At 44.3% G+C, this 20,562-nt stretch overlaps 2 protein-coding genes across 2 annotated transcripts in view; one reads left to right on the top strand and one right to left on the bottom strand.

Annotated features, from left to right (window-relative positions):
- Positions 1 to 315: 315 nt before the first annotated feature.
- On the bottom strand, positions 316 to 7,562 carry CIMIP7 (ciliary microtubule inner protein 7). Its single transcript, XM_088831674.1, has 4 exons — positions 7,530 to 7,562; positions 6,235 to 6,438; positions 1,119 to 1,175; positions 316 to 732 (listed from the first exon to the last, which is right to left on the bottom strand). The coding sequence occupies exons 1-4, from the start codon at positions 7,560 to 7,562 to the stop codon at positions 316 to 318; spliced, it is 711 nt and encodes a 236-aa protein (XP_088687800.1).
- Positions 7,563 to 13,038: 5,476 nt separating this feature from the next.
- Positions 13,039 to 20,562, top strand: part of IHO1 (interactor of HORMAD1 1) — a 29,967-nt gene continuing 22,443 nt past the window's right edge. The window contains exons 1-2 of the mRNA XM_055413822.2: positions 13,039 to 13,093; positions 17,809 to 17,879. Coding sequence (XP_055269797.2) covers positions 17,824 to 17,879 — 56 coding nt within the window. The 5' untranslated portion in view covers positions 13,039 to 13,093; positions 17,809 to 17,823. The remainder of the gene's footprint in view (positions 13,094 to 17,808; positions 17,880 to 20,562) is intronic.

The following is a 20,562-nucleotide window of genomic DNA, read 5'->3' on the forward strand; positions in this document are numbered from 1 at the left end:
TAGCCTCCCAGAAAAAGCAAAGCTGCCAGCCCTGGTCTCCTCCTCCAGTCTTTGCTGCCTACCAGTAGGGTCTGCTGACTGCTTTCCCTGCAACCATACTGATTGCAGAAGGTTCACGGTTGGGTTTGTGGCTAGAATGGATTTGGTGTCCTGGAACCCACCTGCTGTGTCCAAGGTAACCCTCATGGACTGTTAGCCTGGGCCATGAGTATAAGGCGCCACGGCACAAGCAACAGAGGAGGCAGGCGGAGGGCCCAGCTTACTTTCTCCAGCCTCTGAGACCTCTTGGGCTGCAAGCACAGACAGGCCTCTGGGTCAGCCATCCTTGTTTAATGTTCTGGACCAGTTTAGACACTCAGACACTCCAGCGTGAAGATAATGCTGCAGCAGCTTGGGTCTGGGGATCCCCGGGAGGTTAGGCAGTGTGTTGGTGACTGGGGTCTGGGGGCCCACATTGTCGCTGCCACAGTGGCCACCCTGGGATGGATGGCAGAAATTCTGCTGGTAGGTGGTGTTGACATGGAGAGGCTGGATCTGCACAAAGTGGACAAGGCGCTGGGGGAGGTCAGTGAGTCCTGGCCCTGACCGGAATTCGGTCTGGTAGGAGGATTCGAGGGGCCGCGGCTGGCGCAAATCTAGTTCACAGGATGCCCAGCGCAGGAAGGTATGCTGCTGCCACAAGCGCTCCAAGTCTTTCCGCCTTCCGATTCCCTGCAGCAGGCAGTAGGGGCCCTTCTCAACGGTATGGGCCCTTTGGCCCACAGTCTTGGCACCAGGTGATTCCTTGGGCCCCTTCTATACCCCAGTGGGCCTGGTGATGCCTAGCCTCTTTGGCCTGTACCCCAGCCTCTTTGAGCTATATCCCAGCCATGCCTTCCATTCCAGAGCGAATGGAGCCCCAGAAAGTCAGTGGCCCCTAGGATATTTGCACATTGTCAGGCAAACTTGAGGAGGAAGCCAAAGAAGAGGGACCTCTGTTTGGGGAATGGCTGTTTGCCAGACAGACACTCTGGATAAAGGAGCCTGCTCTGCCCACCATGTCTTATCCCTTCCACCCTACCTCAATTTCAACCTAGGCTGGAGGGCTGCCCATTCTCCTTCCTCCTTTCAGCACTCACCTTGTCGAAGGAAGTGCGGTTGTCATGCTTGGAGAAGAAGTGTTGCTGTGGTGCCTCCTTCAAAGACAGAAAGAAAGAGGGTGAATGGGGGAAAATGATGCTTAGCTGTCCCTAAGATGCTACCTGAAGGTCCCATAATGGAGAGAAGTTGCCAGGAGCCACCACCCCTAAACTGCCAACACACTGAAAGGGCAGATATAAATTAAAGCAACAGCTTATTCCTGGAACATCTCATCCCAGCACTTGCCCCCAAAGCAGAAGCCTTTGGGGTCTCTGATTGAGAGAGGGACTGAGGCATCTTACTGGACATCCTTCATCAGTGGGGCAGTGCTTTAAGTCTCACACTGGGCCTTTAACCCTAGATCATTCATGACTAGGCTCCAGCTCTCTCCCCTTACTCTCTCATCAGTGACCCAGGCTCTTGGCCCTTAATATTATACTACCTGGAAACTGACATTTCTCTTTATAGCTTGAGCTCTCTTCTGAACTTCAGACTAATTAGCCAACTGCCTGCTCCATATTTCCATGTAAATGTCTAACGGACATCTCCAAACACATGTCTTGGTTCTGGGTCATTTCGTAAAACCACCCCACCTACAGCCTCCCCCAGCTCAGGTCATGGCAGTTCAGTTCAGTTCAGTTCAGTCGCTCAGTCATGTCCGACTCTCCGCGACCCTAGTTAGACCTTGCCAAACACCCCAGAGGCCCCCTGATTCTTTTCTTTCACACCCTGAATCCAGTGTGCCAGGAAATCCTATTGATACTTCCTTCAATACGTACCCAGATCAGACTGCTTCTCATCATGGCCACCGCCTTCTCTGGTCTAAGCCACATTCTTCTGATGCCTGAATACTGCAAGAGCTTCCCACTTGCTGCCCCTGCCTCCAGCCTTGCCCCTCCAGCCAACCGTCCTCTTAGCAGGTAGAATAACTCTTAATGTGTAAGTCAGATCACACTCCTGGCTGCCAAAAATCAGTAGCTCCTCATGTTTATAAAAGTCAAAGTCATCACAGTGGTCCATGAGACCCATATGATATTGATTTCTTCACTACCTCCAGCCACACTGTATCCTCACTGCTCCTCAAACACACTAGCTACTTCCACCTCAGACCTTTGAACTACCTCTTACTTCTGCCTGGACTCTTCTCCTGGCTGGCCATGACTCCCTCTCACCCTTTACTTTGGAGGCCTTCCTTGACCACTAGAGTTCCATCACCCCAACCCTGCATTTTTTACTTTCTAACATATTGTTTGACTATATATGCTGCTATTCATCATCTGATGCCCTTGACTAGAACACAAGTGCCTCATGGGTAAGGTCTGTCTTACTCACATCTGTAACTCCAGCACTGAGCTTGGCACTGTGCTCAACACATGTTTGCTGTTAAATCAATGAACAAGGACAGGGACTTCCCTGGTGGTCCAGTGGCTAAGACTCTGAGCTCCAAAGGCAGGGGGCCTGGGTTCAATCCCTGGTCAGGGAATGAAATCTCACATGGGAACTAAGAGTTCCCATGCCACAATTAAAGATCCCACATGCCGCAGTGAGGGTCTTCCCTGGTAGCTCAGCTGGTAAAGAATCCATCTGCAACACAGGAGACCCTGGTTCAATTCCTGGGTCAGGAATATCTGCTGGAGAAGGGATAGGCTACCCACTCCAGTATTCATGGGCTTCCCTGGTGGCTCAGCTGGTAAAGAACCCACCTGCAATGTGGGAGACCCAAGTTCGATCCCTTGGTTGGGAAGATCCCCTGGAGAAGGGAACAGCTACCCACTCCAGTATTCTGGCCTGGAGAATTCCATGGACTGTATAGTTGCAAAGAGCTGGACACGACTGAGTGACTTGCACTTTCACATGCTTCAGTGAAGATCAAAGATTTTTTTTTTAAATAAGATCTTTCATGCTGTAACTAAGACACAGCACAGTCCAATAAATAAATGGTTTTAAAGAATAATATTATTTTAAAAAATAACCTACTGTATAGCACAGGGAACTATAAGTAATACTCTGTAATGACCTATATGGGAATAGAATGTAAAGAACAGTGGATATATGTATATGTGTAACTGATTCACCTTGCTGTACAGCAGAAACACAACATTGTAAATCAACTATACTCCAATAAAATTATTTTTATAAAAGATTTTATAGATTTTTTTTGATGCACCACATGGCTTGTGGGGTCTTAGCTCCCCAACCAGAGATTGAACCCCGGGCCCTCAGCAGTGACAGCATGAAGTCCTAACCACTGGATCACGAGGGAATTCCAAGATTTTATAGATCTTAATACACACACAAATGGGAAATCTGAATGAGAGAGGTGGATTACATCCATGTCAATGTCCTGGTGGTTATAGTCTAATATAGATTTGCAAAATGTTACCACTGAGGGAAATTGGGCAAATCATAAAAGGGATCTCTCTTTACAACTTCTTCCAACTGCCTATGAATCTACAGTAATCTCAATAAAAATTTCAATTAAAAGATCTGGGGATCTGGGGTATATTCCAACTGCTCCCCCAATTCTTCCTGCATCTCTATCCTTAGCCATGAGACTGTACACAGCCCTAGAATGTGGATGCCTCGGCTGTTGAAGGCAGCTCTGACTTTGGAAACTCACTATTCTTACAGTGACAGGATAATCTATCAACTCCCACTGACTTGAGTTTTATTCCCACAACTGTGGGAGCCTGGTGAAAAGTGCAGTCATTTCCTCTCCGCCCAGGCAGTTCAGAGTATTCTTGTCCCCAAGGAGAATTTCACCTGCATCTTTGCTTCTAGGCCACCGAGGGCTCCTTTTCCATTCAGGTAGTAAAGCCCATGGGCTCTGAGCAGGCCAGGCTTGGGCTCGGATGCAAGCTGAAGAGCCCTTGGGAGAGAAGCAGGTTTCCTGGATGGGCCAGTATTTGCCTGTGGGAGGGCTAAGAGCCCCGTGGAGGCTGAACAGTGTGCAATTAGGGGGGTACTGAGTTGGGAGGGGGCTCTGTAGCAGACTGAGGTGTGGTGGGGATGGGGCAGAGACAGGGACACACAGCAATCACGGTACCACAGGACCTGCCTCCAACCATGAGCCCCTGGCATTCTGGACTGACCCAGAGAACAAATAAGCCCAGGATTACATTTCCCAAGAGTCAGGCAGGTGAAGGCGAGAAATAAATTAATCTGGTTTAGAAGAAAAAAAGAGTAAAAAGAAAAAAGAATTTTCTTGCATCTGAATGACAAAATTCATACCTGCCCCAAACTAAAGGTAAATGGATGCCACATATTGGAAAGGTTTTCAACGAGAATAGCTGCAGTCAGCTAGCTGACACCTGGTATCTCTCAGCAAATAAGGGGGAAAAAATGTGCACCTTCCCAGAGCAGTTCCACTAATTAAAACAGCTTTAGACCTAGAGTCAGGAAACCTGGCATTTGTACAACCTAAAGCCCAAGACACATAGATCATGTTATTTGGGGTTGATGAAAATGCCAACATATAACAAGTCTTGACTTTAAGCAAAACAGGTCCCCAAATATGTCCCCTACTCTGTTCCTGGGGGGACAGGTTGAGAGGACATTCAGGTCTTTGGGATGGGAGCTACCACTGAGGACTACTACAGACACCAAGCAGGACGTGCCCAGGTTGCCTCTGTCCCTGCGGGACCCAGAGCTCATCATTCTCTCTGGGAGGTGGCCTCAGATGAGCAGTCTGGAGTTGCATTTGGGCCTGGCTCCGTACACAGTGACAGACAGCCCTTCCAACTGAGCAGGCGAGGAAGCTCAGGCTCTGCAGCATGGCAGATTCCAAGACCCTGCTCCTGGCCTGGGAAAGCAATTTGTAGCGAATCCAGATGGATGAGTGAGTAGGACCTGGCTGGAGGCCGGGAAGCAAGAAGCTGCAGTGGGCGGAGCAGGTTCCAGGCACACCTCCAGGTCCTGCCTCCACCCTGCTCTTTCCCAGGAGTCTGATATGAACTCAGTTCTCACCAGGCTGACTTCCCTTGGACCTGAAAGGAAGCCGGAAAGGAGATGGAGGAGAGGGAGGAGGTCTTTTTTCTCCGGGCTCCCTTTCAGGCCAGCCCTCACCTGCCTGTGTCTTACCACTTCTCTCAGGATGGCCCTCTCCACACCACCCTCTCCTGGGTTCTAGAAGCCATGCCTTCCCCTTGTTCCTTCAGACCCAGCAGTACTGAGCACTTGGTTGTTACCACCCTGTGAGACTGCCTTTCCCTGAAGCCCCCACACCTACCCCTTTTTATATGTATACGCTCCTGAGTGCTCCCATTTAGAGTGGGCTTTTTGCTGTTGGGACACTGACTGATGCTCAGTGCTCTCTCCTTGTCTCTAGGCCTGGAAGCATGGAGGGCATAGGAGTCCGGCATCCCTCTCCTGTTATCTGGAAGCCTCTTCCAGCCACTCTAGGCCACTTCTGCCATCACTCCCTTCCAGTCCTCCTTGGTCACACGTGGAGGTGAACGTGTACATGCGAGTGTGCTAACTAAGTTGCTTCAGTCGTATCTGACTCTGTGTGACCCTATGGACTGCAGCCTGCTAGGCTCCTCTGTCCATGGGAGTCTCCAGGAAAGAATATTGGAGTGGGTTGCCCTGCCCTTTTCCAGGGAATTTTCTCTACCCAGGGATTAAACCTAGGTCTTCCACCTTGTAAGCAGATTCTTTACCATCGGAGCCACTAAGGAAGCCCACAGGGGTGGATACTGCTGTTCTCCTGACCAGAGGAGGCTTCCTTCTCACTCCTGAGCCCCTGGACTATGAGGCTGACTGTGAGCTAGGCCACTGAGTTTTAGGGCATCAAGGAATTCATGCTGAAGGACAGTTGTCTGCAAAACTCAAGGCTTACTTCTTGGGTTCTGGAGGCTCTCACTCCATGATCACCCATCCCACCTTGGCCCTGATCCTTCCTCCATTTAGAAGGAGCATTGAGCAGCACTGTCCAGCCCAGTACCGGCTCTTATGCACCCTATCTGTCGGGGGAGATCTGACATTTCAGGGACAAGGGCCCAGGCCTCATGCAAGTCCTGGGGATAGGCTGGCCTCGGGTGTCAGTTCAGCTGTGGTTGGGCTTACAGCCTGAGAGCAGCAGAATGTGGCCCAGCTGCCTGCAGGACGGCTTCCTACCTGACAGCGCTGCAGGAACACTGCTGGAGGCTGGGGCTTGGCTGCAAAGCGGTATGCTCGAGCACTGTCACTCCTGAATTGGCCTCTGTAGTGCCCATAGAAGCCACTGTTGTGCTGTAACAAGGCAGGCTTGAGGGTGAATCCCACCCAAAGCCCCCTCCCAAGTCTTAGACCTCCCAGGCCAGAAGCCTTTCCTGGGCTTTCCTGACAGAATAAAAAGAATGAGAGGAGGAGGGACACCCTGGAGAGGAGCCAACAGAGGAAAGTCTCCATCCTTCATTAGAATAGTTGGCCTCAGCCGTGCTGGGCAACCTAGGAGGGTTGTGTGTGTAAGCAAAGGATTCCTTCCTTCCTTCTTCTCACCTCCCTCTCTCCTCCTCTCTCTGTCTCCCTTCCCTCCTTCCTCTCCTTCCTAGCTTCCTTCCTCTGTCTCTCTCTTTTTTCAGAGCATCCTAATATGGGGCTGGCAACCTGCAGCAGTGAAAAGACAGGAAGACACTGGCTCCTGTGAACCTTTCTTCTAGGGAAGAAGTAAGACTGACTAGAGTCAGGAAAGAAAGAACCTGATGACTGGATCGAGAGTGGCAGGCAGCAGGGGACAGCATCTCATGACAATGGGGTTGGTACCTGAATGTGAGGAGGAATCAGCCACATAAGGAGCAGTCAAAGAGCATCCTATGTGTGAGAACTGCAAGTGCAAAGATTCAGAAGACAGAGAGAGACTTGTGTTGGAAGAACCAAAAAATAAAAAGAGAGAGAGGGAGAAAAACAACAACAAAAAAAGGCCTTATTGACTAAAAGACTGTGAGCAAGTAGAAGAGAAGTGAGGTGGTCAGGGAGGGACAGGGCCTGGATTGGATTAGGAATATGGATTCGAAGAGCAAGGGAAGACTTCAGTAATGGAGGGAATCAGATAGGTTCTGAGTTGGGGTGACTTAGGAAGCACTGAGCAGAGTTTTGAGAACAGGGACACTATCTAGTGGTGAGGTCCTTTCCGGGGGATCTGAGAAGTTCCCTTCCTTGTCCTCCCTGCATTAATAAAGGTCAAAGGTCCCTGAAGAGCAAAGATTAAATTGATCCATATTCTGCACCTATTGACAAAGTCATGAACACTTGTTTGTCACACACTTTGCTATTCTGGGGTGAATAGTGCACCATCTGAAACTGGAACAAGGGATGAACTTTCCGAAGGAAGTACTTCACCAAAAGTGGATAATTTTGGAGAGAATTTCAGAGCCAAGGACTGGCAGAAGACAGAAATGAGCACTTATCGGGTATAAGAAGCTGCACTGTACTGATGTCATGAGGCTGACAACATGGTTGACCATGTCCTGCCACGGAAGTCCTGTGGCCCGACCTCATAGTTCTCAATGCTCCCTGGAGAGGATAGTGTGTCTAGCCCACTCCACAATCACAGCCGTGAGCAGAAAGAACCTGTCCCGAGTTGGCCTCTGGCCATCAAAATAGGCTTCTTATCTTTTCATCCCACTGAGGGCTTGGGTCATCCAACTTGTCTGTCCATCCTTCTACTACTGTCAGACCTTCCTCTCTATTCAATTTATTTCAGCAGTATTTACTGGGCCTTGACTGTATTCCAGGCATGGGACATAGGGCTAGAAGAGAAAAGTCTTTACCCTCAAGATGTTCCCAGTCTAGAGAGCAGTCACACTACAGAAGTTTGGGAAGATCAAACAAAAGACTGGGAATAAATGGGGTGGCAAGAGGACTAAGAGGATCACCTAATCCAGGCATGAAACGAGGACACAAGGAAGGGGGCATGGTGTCAGGAAGAATAGGTCAGCTCTAGGGGGACCACAGAATAGCAGAGCAGGAATGGGCAGTTGGGGGGTCCTCCTCTATCCTGGAGGCTAGATAAAACCCTTCTCACTTTACTCCCATGAGTCATTCAAATTTCAGGTACTACCCCAGGGCCAGGGTCTAGGATTAATTGTAAAGTGCATTCTTACCCAGGAGCCTACTAAAGCACTTTGCATCTTTCCGGAAACGAGCAGAAAAGGTAGAGTTTCCTTTTGTCTTTTTAAGGCTACTTCTTGAGAATGAGCATCTCAGCAGGTCAATTTCTTGTTGCTTAGTGACAAAGGGAGGTTGTGACTACACAATGCTCCTGATTGTTGAGGCAGTGCCCAGCCTGCTACCCTCTTTGTGCTTTCTGCTCTGTTCTTCTCTTTGAGAGAAACCTGCCCCTCAGCACTAAAACCTGCCTCTCAGCTTGGGAGAGTTCTTATATATAGAAACATATAAGGCTTCACAGTGGAGTATGATGAACTCACAGTCAATGAAATACCAAAGAACATTTTAGAGGCAAATCCTGTATTTTTAAAACTGTAACCATACTGCCAGGGATATAAATTTAGAATGCATTTCATAGAGTCAGAAGAAATGCTAAAGCGACTGGTGGCTCTTAGGATAAAATTTCTGCTTCAGAATAAGGCTTCGTCAAGTTCTCAGGAGTTTGTGGTAACTGAGAACACTAACTGTTGGCAGGTGAATGTTACAAGGTCCCAAGTGAAGGAGGAGAGAGCGTAACAGTGGAGCAAAAGCAGCAGCATGAGAATATCTGACACCATGGTTCCATTCCAAGCTAGCTTAGGCAGATCATTGTCTCTCTCATTTATAACATAGGCATGTGAACAGTTCACTCCTTTTTCTAACATGAAGAAGCTGGTGATGAGCCTCTAAAAATGTGCCAGTGAAAAGTTCAACAACAGGAAACACTCAGTAGGGCTTGTGTCATTAGCACAAGCCCTACTAGCCAGGAAGTCCACCCTATTAGTATAGTTACTCTGGAGATCCCCTCCCACATGTATTCACAACTACAGGAAGTTCATTGCTATATCTGTATAGGGGAAGAACTATAAAAAGGCTGAATGGTCATCTAGAGCACAATGAGAAAATTGGCCTATAATTACACAATGAAATATTGAAGTTGCTATAAATCGGCTACAGATACTTGAATCCATAGAGATAAATCTTAAAAATGGTAAGTCAAGTAGTTGTAGAGGGAATTCCCTGTCAGTACAGTGGTTAGGAGTTGGCACTTTCACTGCCAAGGGCCCAGGTTCAATCCTTTATAGGGGAACTAAGATCCCGCAAAAGGTGAGATATGGCCAAAAAACAAACAAAAAATTGTATAATTTGACACAATTTGATTTCTGTATATACCTATGAAACACAACCACAATCAAGATAGCAAACATATCTATCACCCTCAAGTTTCTTTTTGCCCATTGGTATTCCTTCTCTCTGAATTCCTTCTCTAGGGCATTCATTGGCCTCAGACAACTGCTGAGGCTGTCTTTCTATTATGATAGATTAATTTGCATTTTCTAGAACTTTATGTAAATGGAATCATTCAGTATGTGTTCTTTTGTGAATTTGTCTTCTCACTCAGTACAATTATTTTGAGAACTATCCATGTCATTGTACCTGTCAGCTGTTTACTCCTTTTTATTGCTTAGTAGTTTTCCATTCTGTGGATATGCCAAATCTCTCCTCTTGCTCTTTTTTGTAATAATTTATTTTTTAAATAGGTTTACTCTTTTAGAGTAATTTTAGGCTCACTGAAAAATGGAGCAGAAGGTCGACAGATTTCTCATATACTTTCTGCTCCCATACATGTGTACATTTATTATCAATGCTGATCCAAGATCAAAACATCGTTATCACCCAAAGTCCATAGATTACCTTAGAGTTCACTTCTGGTGATGTACCTTCTATGGATTTGGACAAATGTATATAATGACATGTATGCATCATTATATTAGGTTGGTGCAAAAGTAATTGAAGTTTTGCATTGCTGAAAGTTGCCATTTGATACTGGAATACAATTTTAAATAAATGTGGTTGTTATACATCATTTTAATGTGTATTTCTTCCTTTATGTTTTTGCTAATGATTTATTACTTGTCATTTATTTTATAATTATTTTAGACCAGGGAAATGATGTCAGACAAAAAGCAAATTCGAAAAATTTTCTGAGTTCAAAATGGTTTGTAAAGCAGCAGACACAACTCACAACATCAATGACGCATTTGGCCCAGGAACTGTTAATGAACGTACAGTGCAGTGGTGGTTCAAGAAGTTTTGCAAAAGAGACAAGAGCCTTGAAGATGAGGAGCACACTGGTTGGCCATCAGAAGTTGGTAACTACTAATTGAGAGCAATCATCAAAGCTGATCTTCTCACAACTACATGAGAAGTTGCCCAAGAACTCAACATCAGCTAATCTATGGTCGTTCGGCATTTGGCAATTTGGCATTTGGCAAATTGGAAAGGTGAAAAAGCTGAATAAGTGGGTACCTCGTGAGTTGACTGAAAATTAAAAAAAAAAGTTTTCAAGGGTCATCCTCTCTTATGCTATGCAACAACCACGAACCATTTCTCAATCAGCTTGTGACATGAGACAAAAAGTAGGATTTTATACAACTGGTGACAACCTCCTCAGTGACTGGACCGAGAAGAAGCTCCAAAGCACTTTTCAAAGCCAAACTTGCACCAAAAGAAAGGTCATGGTCCCTGTTTGGTGATATGCTGATGGTTTGATTCACTACAGATTTCTGAATGCCAGTGAAACCATGACATTTGAAAAGTATTCTCAACAAATCAACGAGACGCACCAAAACCTACAATGCCTGTGGCCAGCAATGGTCAACAGAAAGGGCCCAGTTCTCCACAACAGCTGACTGCACGTCACAAAACCAATGCTTCAAAAGCTGAACAAATTGGCCTATGAAGTTCTGCCTCACTGGCCATACTCACCTGATTATCACTTCTTCAAGTATCTTGACAACTTTTTGCAGGGAAAATGCTTCCATAACCAGCAGGAGGCAGAAAATGCTTTCCAAGAGTTCCTCAATTCCTGAAGCATGGATTTTTATGCTATAGGAATAAACAAACATTTCTCATTGGCAAACTTATGTTGATTGTAATGGTTCCTATTTTGATTAATAAAGATGTGCCTGAGCCTAGCTAAGATTAAAGTTCACAGTCCAAAATGGCAGTTACATTTGCACCAACCTAATAGTATCTTACACAATAGTTTCACTGCCCTAAAAATCCTCTGTGCTCAACTTATTCAACCCTCCTGCCCCTTCTAACCCCTGGCAACTAGTGATCTTTTTACTATCTTCATAGTTTTGCCTTTTCCAGAATGTCATACAGTTGGAATCCTGCAGTAGGTAGCCTTTTCAAGTTTGGCCTCTTTCATTTAGTAAGTGAAATGTATTTAAGTTTCCTCCATGTCTTCTCATAGCTTAATGGATAATCTCTTTCTTAGTCCTGAATAATATTTCATTGTCTGGATGTACCACAGTTTATTTATTCATTCACCTACTAAAGATGAAATCTCAGTTGCTTCCAAGTTTTGGAAATTATGAATAAATTTGTTATAAATATCTATGTGCAGGTTTTTGTGCATGTATACATTTTCAACTTTTTTGGGTAAATACCAAAGAGCATGATTGCTGGATCACTGGTAAGAGTAAGTTTAGTTTTATAAGAAACTGTCAAAACACACTCCAAAGTGGCTATACATTTAGCATTTCCATCAGCAATGGATGAGAGTTCCTGTTGCTCCACGTCCTCACCAGCATTTTGTGTTGCCAGCTTCTGGGTTTTGGCAATTCTTTTTGTTGCTGGGAAAGATTGAGGGCAGGAGGAGAAGGGGGTGATAGAGGACGAGATGGTTGGATGGTATCACCAACTCAATGGACCTGAGTTTGAGCAAACTCCAGGAGATAGTGAAGGACAGGGAAACCTGGTGTGCTACAGTCCATGGGGGTCACAAAGAGTCAGACATGACTTAGCACTTGAACAACTGTTGCACAGTGGTATCTGTTTTATTTTGTGTTTCTCTAATGACATACACTGTTGAACATTTTTCCAGTTTATTTGCCATCGGTGTATCTTCTTCAGAGAGGTATTCTGATCTTCAAAGTTTTTTCCTATTGCTGAGTATTTTGAAATACATTTTAGACACCAGTCTTTTATCAGCTAAGTCTTTTGAAACCACATACCAATCAGGTTTTTGTCCCCACTACATCACTAAAACTGCTCCTGTCAAGGTCACCAATAGTTAATTCTCATTTTCCTTGATTCATCAGCAGCATTTGACACTTAACTTCCTATTTGACATATGGTCCCGGAGGCTTCCAAAACTCCTCAGTCACTGCTGGTGTTCCTCCCCTATCCCTGACCACTCCTACTCTGACTCCTTTGCTGCTTTTTCCTCATTGAAGCCTCTAACCTTTGCGTGTCTTAGGACTCAATACAATCTGTTTTCCATCCATACTCCTTCACTGGTGATCTCAAGCCACTTCACGGCTTAGACAGCCATCTCTAACTATTGTGCATTAAGTTGAGGGCATCTGAGAGTGCCTGCATCAGCGAGGGGATTCAGGGCAGGGTGTGGTGGACAGCAGGGTGTGAGTATGCAGGTGTGAGGGTCCATCTTGTCAGGTGTGTGTGGGCTGGGTGCTGCACAGCAGTATGCGGTGAAATGTAAGTCAGCAGACCTGGCCCACGATTAAAGGCTTCACAGTTCAAACCATTCCGTTCCGTTCAGTCGCTCAGTCGTGTCCGACTCTTTGCGACCCCGTGGACTGTAGCCTACCAAGCTTCTCCGTCCATGGGATTCTCCAGGCAAGAATACTGGAGTGGGTTACCATTTCCTTTTTAGGACCGTTAAAACCGTTAGCCGCTGGCTGTGGCAGGGGTGGGCCCGGGGGAAGGGAAGTAACTCTCATTGGTCAGAGCGCGCCCTAGGGGCGTGGCCACACAGTTTAGGCAGCCTCCTCGGGAGCAAGCGGCTTCTTGATCCGGCGCGTGCAGGCCCTCAGAGGTGGGGGCAGGAGGGGGTTGGGCAGGGCAGGCTGGAGCGTGGTGGGTGGGGGATGGGGAGTCGGGAAACGGGGTGGGGGGTGGTGGTGTTAGGATTAGGTTTAGCCCTTTCTATGAGGAAAGACCACCCTGGCTCTTCGAGAGACTTGACTTCAGCTTCCTTGGGGAGCTGTTTTCATCAGATTCTTTGGGGGCGAAGGCCTCCCGGCCTGCCTCAGAGACCAGGAAGAGAGTCCGTCCCCCGATGTCAGGGTGAACCGGAAACCAGGGAAACCCACTGGGATTGGTCATTGATTATTATGACGGGAAATCCCTTGGAGGGGTCTGGAAAGGACAAGGAATGACTTATTTAGTCTACGATCCCAGAGCATGTCTCCTGGTAGAAGAGACTGAAAATGAGAAAGAGCGACTGTACCGAGGTTGAGGCAGGCCTGGTGGAGACTAGGTTTCCCTGTGGCCAAGTAGGGGCACTTGGACGACCCTGCACTGCGATCTCAGGATTCTCTTAGTTGAAGATGGGGTCAGATGGGAGGGCTTGGAACCCCTCAGGACACACCCTCTTCAGCCCCATATATTCCTCCCTGCACATAACTGTGCCAAGGCCCTTTTTGTGGAAATAGTCACTTGCACTGAAACCTTTCCCTTCCTTTTCTGCTTCCTTTAATGGGATTGGAGGATGAGAGAGGGAGGGAACTCAGCCCTTATAAGTTGTTAATATATGCATTTCAATTTTCATTTACCTTAAAATAGCTAAGGTCCAACTAAGAATGACTACCTCTTTATTACTAGTGTTATACTAGTATCTGTGAGGAGAGGGATTTTTGTAGATGGAATTTCTAGCTTCTGAGAACATAAAAGCATGGTGACAGGTGACTGCACAGAGGACAGGTAAACAGATTCTTGGCACATCAAGCACCAGGTGGCTGTTAAGCACAATTGGTATAACCATGGAATTTCTTCAACCATATTTAAGAAACCTCTTAAGAGTAAGTTAGGTCTGGACCCTGGGGAGTAGATATTCTAAACCCCAAACAACAGGTGATATATATATATATATATATATATATATAAATTACTCTATCAGCATAAACAGAAGTGAAAAACAATAGAGGATTTATCATCTATATATAGTTATAATGACCTTAAATAATGACCTTGTAGTGATATGTATAAAAGTGTCTAGATTCTAAATCTACACTTTAGATGGAGGAAATTCTGCTAGCATGGATGGAAGAAAAAAACTTGGACTATCAAAAATACTCAGACATACAGACCCCATAGACTATAGACTGCAAGGCTGCTCTGTCCATGGAATTCTCCAGGCAAAAATACTGGAGTGGGTTACCATTTCCTCCTCCAGGAGATCTTCCCGACCCGGGAATCCAACCCAGGTCTCTCCTGCATTGCAGGCAGATTCTTTACCATCTGAGCCACTAGAGAAGCCCCAAACGCGAGGAGCAGGAATCCCATATTTACTTTATCTCCTTTATTAAAATATATAATAAAGTCTGTGATGATCCAGGGACTTAAATGTAATAATTGAAAACAATGTGTTTTTATGGATATTTGGAAAGTTTTGCTCCATTGTCCTAACTTAGTTCCCATTTACTCATTTAATAATATTTTGTATTATTTGCCAGCACTTATTATTTGCTAGGCACAATTTGTAGATTCTGAGGGTATAGCAGTGAACAAAACAGACAAAAATTCCTATCTTCAAAGAGCTTAAAACTACATTCTGATAGGCACGGGTGTGCATGCTGAGACACAAAATATGATAAATTAATAAAATATAATGTATTAGGATGATAGGGTAGAGAAAAAGCAGGGAAAAGACATAGTAATGATGATGATGATGGTTTGGGCCTCACCACTTGGCATGCAGGATCCTAGTTCCCTGACCAGGGATGGAACCTGTGCTCCCCTCCCTGCAGTGGGAGCTGAGTCCTAACCATTGGACAACCAGGGAATTCCCATATAAGTGCTTTTGTGTTTCTTTTACTGTGAACCATTGGCTCAGGTGTCCTGACCATTTTCTGTAAAATTTGTAGTGTGATACAAAATTTTCTTTTTAAAAATATTATGTAGTCAGATTTGTCAGTTTTTTTTCTTCTGGACTTTTTGAGTCAAAGTTTTCCCCACTTCCAGGCTATAGAGAAATTTACCAGTTTTACCCCAGCCCTTGTGTGGTTTTATATTTATTTTATTTCTGATTCATTTGTAATATTTTATAACATATGGTGAAAGGACTAGATCTGATTCTTTTTTCATATATCTATTCAGTTATCCCAACTCTACTTTAAAATGTTTATCTCTCCCCAACAAATTTGAGATACTACCTTTATCATAAACATACATTTCCATTTTCAGAAAGATTTATTGCTCTGTTCTATTCTACTGGTTTATCTATCTAATCCTGTGCCAATTTATGTGATGAGATGTGAGGAAACATCTTGCCTTGGTCCTGATTTTAGTGGGAATGTTTTTAGTTTCTGACCATTAACTGTAATGTTAGCACAATATTGTAAATCAACTATGCTCCAATGAAAAATTTTTTTTAAAGTATGATGTTAACTTTGGGTTTGGGGATACATGTTTTCTATCAAGTTGAGGAAATTTCTGTTTTTTTACTATGCTGAGAGTTTTTATCATGAATTGGTGTTCGATTTTATCAAACACTTTTTTGTATCTATTAATATGGTTGTATACTTTTTCTTCTTTAGCCTGTTGATGTAATGAATTAGCAGTTCAGTTCAGTAGCTCAGTCGTGTCTGACTCTGCAACCCCACGGACTGCAGTACGCCAGGCCTCCCTGTCCATCACCAGCTTCTGGAGTTTATTCACACTCATGTTCATTGAGCCGGTGATGCCATCCAACCATCTCATCCTCTGTCATCCCCTTCTCCTCCTGCTTTCAATCTTTCCCAGCATCAGGGTCTTTTCAAATGAGTCAGTTCTTCGCATCAGGTGGCCAAAGTATTAGAGTTTCAGCTTCAACATCAGTCCTATAATCCTAATGGATTATATTAATTGATTTTCAGATGCTGAACTAGCCTTGCTTGCATCTCCTGTTGTGTATAATTCTTTCTATACATTGTTGGATTCAACTTGCTAATAATTTGATGAGGACTTTGCATCTATGCTCATGAGAGACACTGGTCTGTAGTTTTCTTTTTTTGTAATGTCTTTGGTTATATTATTAGCGTAATGCTGGCCTCATAGAATGAGCTAGAAAGTGTCCTTTATGCTACCTCTTGGGTGAGGCTATACAGAATTAGTATGGTTTCTTCTATAAATGAATTGGTAGAATTTACCTGTGAACCCATCTGGACAATATTGCCAGTTTTTAAAATGAATTTTCTTCAGTTTTCATCTCAGTGATCTAGCATCAGTTCAGTTCAGTTCAGTTCAGTCGCTCAGTCGTGTCCGACTCTCCGCGACCCCATGAATCACAGCACGCCAGGCCTTCCTGTCCATCACCAACTCCCGGAGTACACTCAAACTCATGTCCACAGAGTCGGTGATGCCATCCAGCCATCTCATTCTCCGTCGTCCCCTTCTTCTCCCGCCCCCAACCTTTCCCAGCATCAGAGTCTTTTCCAGTGAGTCAACTCGTCGCATGAGGTGGCCAAAGTATTGCAGCTTCCTATTTATCAAGAATTATTAGAGAGAATTTGAGCTAATTATTTAGCTTATCTGAATCTTCACAAGCTTTTAAATGGTGATAACAAAATCTGCCTCACAAAATCATTAAGCTTATATTCTGCAATGTGTCTAGCACTGTGCCTAGCACATAGTAGATACTGTGAAAGTAGTACTACCTTTAGCCCCTTGATTCTGTGGTCTATTGACTTAAATTTCTTGCAAAACAAATGCTTATAAACACACAAATACATGTAATTTTTTAGAAAGTTAGAAAACTTCAGTGTAATAAATTTCTCTAAACAAGGTTAAATTATATTAAGTGTATACCAAAATACCTGTATTTGTTCCGAACTTATGCTTCATCTTATCTAGATCTATATTGGGGATCTCATATGTGTGGGTATCATTTTCGGATGCTCTCAGTGGTAATATACAATCTGATACATATGAATGTGCTGTGGGATCAAGGAGACAAAATTGAAAATTGGGCTTGTTTCATAAAATCCAGGCTCTATGATCATCATATGAACTGTATTATGTAATATGTTAGATTGGCAGTGAGCAGAGTAGGAAACTGCTGTAAGAGGTGTGGGAAGACACTTTTGCCCAAAGCACTGACTCTTCAACCAGCTTCTTACTGCCCAAAATCCACAGCTTTCTTGGCATTCCAATATCCTATGGACTGAAAAGAACTAGTCTTTTCGGGAAAGGTTATAGATTAAGTCATTCATTGTATCAGGCAATGAAAGAGGGGTTTATTGGTCTTTTTCTAAAAGCAGATTATTAGTAGAGGTGGCAGAACAAGAAACGAGAAAGCAAAGGATGGAAGGCAAATTAACTTTTTTACAGGTGACTGGGTTTGGGCTCTGGTATTGAGGGGAATTTGCATGCAATTTAACTTAAAAAACCCACAAAACCTATTTCTGGCAGATATGTAATGGGAATTTTCACCAACTGGATGAGAATATAACTGCTGAAATGCCCTCATCTACATATAACAGTCACTGTAAAGTAATCTTTGGAAAAGTACTGTATTAACCTTTTAAATGAATGTTCCTCTCTTTTTAAAAGGAGTAATCGTAAGACATGAATTTTAATGTCTGGAATATCAAAGATATGCTCAGTATTCCCTCAGGCTCTGGGTAAGTTTTCTGGTTATGTATTCTTCTACTTGAGAGGATTGATTTCATGGAAACAGGCTCCCCTTCGTATCGGTTTATAGTAATAGAGTTACCCCGTATAGCTTCTTCCCCTTCTCTTCCCCTCGCTTGTCACCACTGTAACCCTCTCATACTGTCTTCTCCCTTTGCCTATTTTCTGATTATAAAGTTAATATCAATTCAGCTATGTGTGTTAATTGAACAATGACTGTCCAGCACCAGACCTAGGGACTATGAGGCCTTGAGAGTTAGACATGGTCCAACATCTAGAAACTCTTACCTCATTTGGAGCGATTGCTATTGAAACAACAAGGAGCAAACTCAAGACAATGTATTCATTCAGCTGTGTCGTACAATTTGTAGGTACCATGAAATTAAGAACCACTCCAACTGCTAACAGGGCTCATTGAAATATTGCTCCCTCTACCACTCCGCTGAAATATTTAGATTGGTGTCCTCGGAGAAGGAAATGGCAACCCACTCCAGTGTTCTTGCCTGGAGAATCCCAGGGACGGGGGAGCCTGGTGGGCTTCCGTCTATGGGGTCACACAGAGTCGGACACGACTGAAGTGACTAAGCAGCAGCAGCAGCAGCCATGCAGAAGGGCCTGCTATTGCTAGCTTGGTGGGTGTGCCCCAGAAGTGGTATATATGGAGGGATTTCCAATTGTTTTTGGCATTCTTTAATCTTTGAATAGTTTCTTTTCCTCCTAACACCTTCCTAAAGACAGCAAAAAACCTAAAACATTGTTCTTTTTTTTTTCCTTGAAAAGAAAAAAAAGGCTTACAGTTGATACGGAGTAGGGGGAAAAAATATATGTTTAATTCCAGATCGTAGCTTGAAGATACAAATCCTACATGACTTCTGGAGGCTCACAGAGCTGTTTCTTTTCCAGCCCAGCTAATTATTCTCTTTGACCTAAGAAGGGAGTCACAGAGAGCTATTTAGCTATTTCGAGCAATGATTATGCAAACCATATTATAATATATGTGTGTAGCCCATTACCTTAGCTAATCTTAGAAAATGATTCTATGAGTCAAAATAATTTCTCTTCTCTGTTCTGAACAAGTAGGGTTTCTTTTTTTCTTGTATTAATATATAATGATTCCTTTGGCTTAGAATATGTACTTATGTGCTATCTATTTTAAATTTAACATTTGGAAAAGGAATGATCTGCCTGTGTGCTTTAATGAAAAGGATGTTTTCTTGGGTTATACAACAGCATTAAGTAACATAAACTGTTATTGAGATGTCTTTCAAGTAAAAACTTGAAGACTATATGTTTTGTCTATCCACTTATGTGCTATCTCTGTGTAGACTCAATACACTGTATTCAACTGTGATTGTATCATTATCAATATCATTCAGTTCAGTTCAGTCGCTCAGTCATGTCCGACTCTCCGCGACCCCATGAATCACAGCACGCCAGGCCTCCCTGTCCATCACCAACTCCCGGAGTATACTCAAACTCATGTCCATTGAGTCGGTGATGCCATCCAGCCATCTCATTCTCCGTCGTCCCCTTCTCCTCCCGCCCCCAACCTTTCCCAGCATCAGAGTCTTTTCCAGTGAGTCAACTCGTCGCATGAGGTGGCCAAAGTATTGCAGTTTCAGCTTTAGCATCAGTCCCTCCAATGAACATCCAGGATTGATCTCCTTTAGAATGGACTGGTTGGACCTCCTTGTAGTATAAGGGACTCTCAAGAGTCTTCTCCAACACCACAGTTCAAAAGCATCAATTCTTCGGCGATCAGCCTTCTTCACAGTCCAACTCTCACATCCATACATGACCACGGGAAAAACCATTGCCTTGACTAGACGGACCTTGGTTGGCAAAGTGATGTCTCTGCTTTTTAATATACTATCAAGGTATATTTCCTTCCAAGGAGCAAGCGTCTTTTAATTTCATGTCTGCAATCAGCATCTGCAGTGATTTTGGAGCCCAAAAAAACAAAGTCTGACACTGTTTCCACTGTTTTTCCATCTATTTCCCATGAAGTGATGGGACCAGAGGCCATGATCTTTGTTTTCTGAATGTTGAGCTTCAAGCCAACCTTTTCACTCTCCTCTTTCACTTTCATCAAGAGGCTTTTGAGTTCCTCTTCACTTTCTGCCATAAGGGTGGTGTCATCTGCATATCTGAGGTTATTGATATTTCTCCCAGCAATCTTGATTCCAGCTTGTGCTTCTTCCAGCCCAGCGTTCCTCATGATGTACTCTGCATATAAGTTAAATAAGCAAGGTGACAATATACAACCTTGACGTACACCTTTTCCTATTTGGAACCAGTCTGTTGTTCCATGTCCAGTTCTAACAGTTACTTCCTGACCTGCATACAGGTTTCTCAAGAGGCAGGTCAGGTGGTCTGGGATTCCCATCTCTTTCAGAATGTTCCACAGTTTATTGTGATCGACACAGTCAAAGGCTTTGGCATAGTCAGTGAGGCAGAAATAGATGTTTTTCTGAAACTCTCTTGCTTTCTCCATGATCCAGCGGATGTTGGCAATTTGATCTCTGGTGCCTCTGCCTTTTCTAAAACCTGCTTGAACATCTGGGAGTTCACGGTTTACATACTGCTGAAGCCTGGCTTGGAGAATTTTGAGCATGACTTTACTAGCGTGTGAGATGAGTGCAATTGTCCGGTAGTTTGAGCATTCTTTGGCAT

This window comes from Moschus berezovskii, chromosome 24, assembly GCF_049115385.1.
Source record: "Moschus berezovskii isolate FMDL1 chromosome 24, NW_MosBer_1.0, whole genome shotgun sequence".
In the NCBI taxonomy this organism is placed as follows: domain Eukaryota; kingdom Metazoa; phylum Chordata; class Mammalia; order Artiodactyla; family Moschidae; genus Moschus; species Moschus berezovskii.

What these genes read in the sequence shown, in the direction of transcription:
- CIMIP7 (XM_088831674.1), bottom strand. Translation starts at nt 7,562, where the DNA reads ATGGTCAACCATGTTGTCAGCCTCATGACATCA. An exon ending in TTGTCAGCCTCATGACATCA is followed by an intron (nt 6,439 to 7,529) that starts GTACAGTGCAGC and finishes TTATTCTGTCAG; the next exon opens with GAAAGCCCAGGAAAGGCTTC. An exon ending in ACCGCACTTCCTTCGACAAG is followed by an intron (nt 733 to 1,118) that starts GTGAGTGCTGAA and finishes ACCGTTGAGAAG; the next exon opens with GGCCCCTACTGCCTGCTGCA.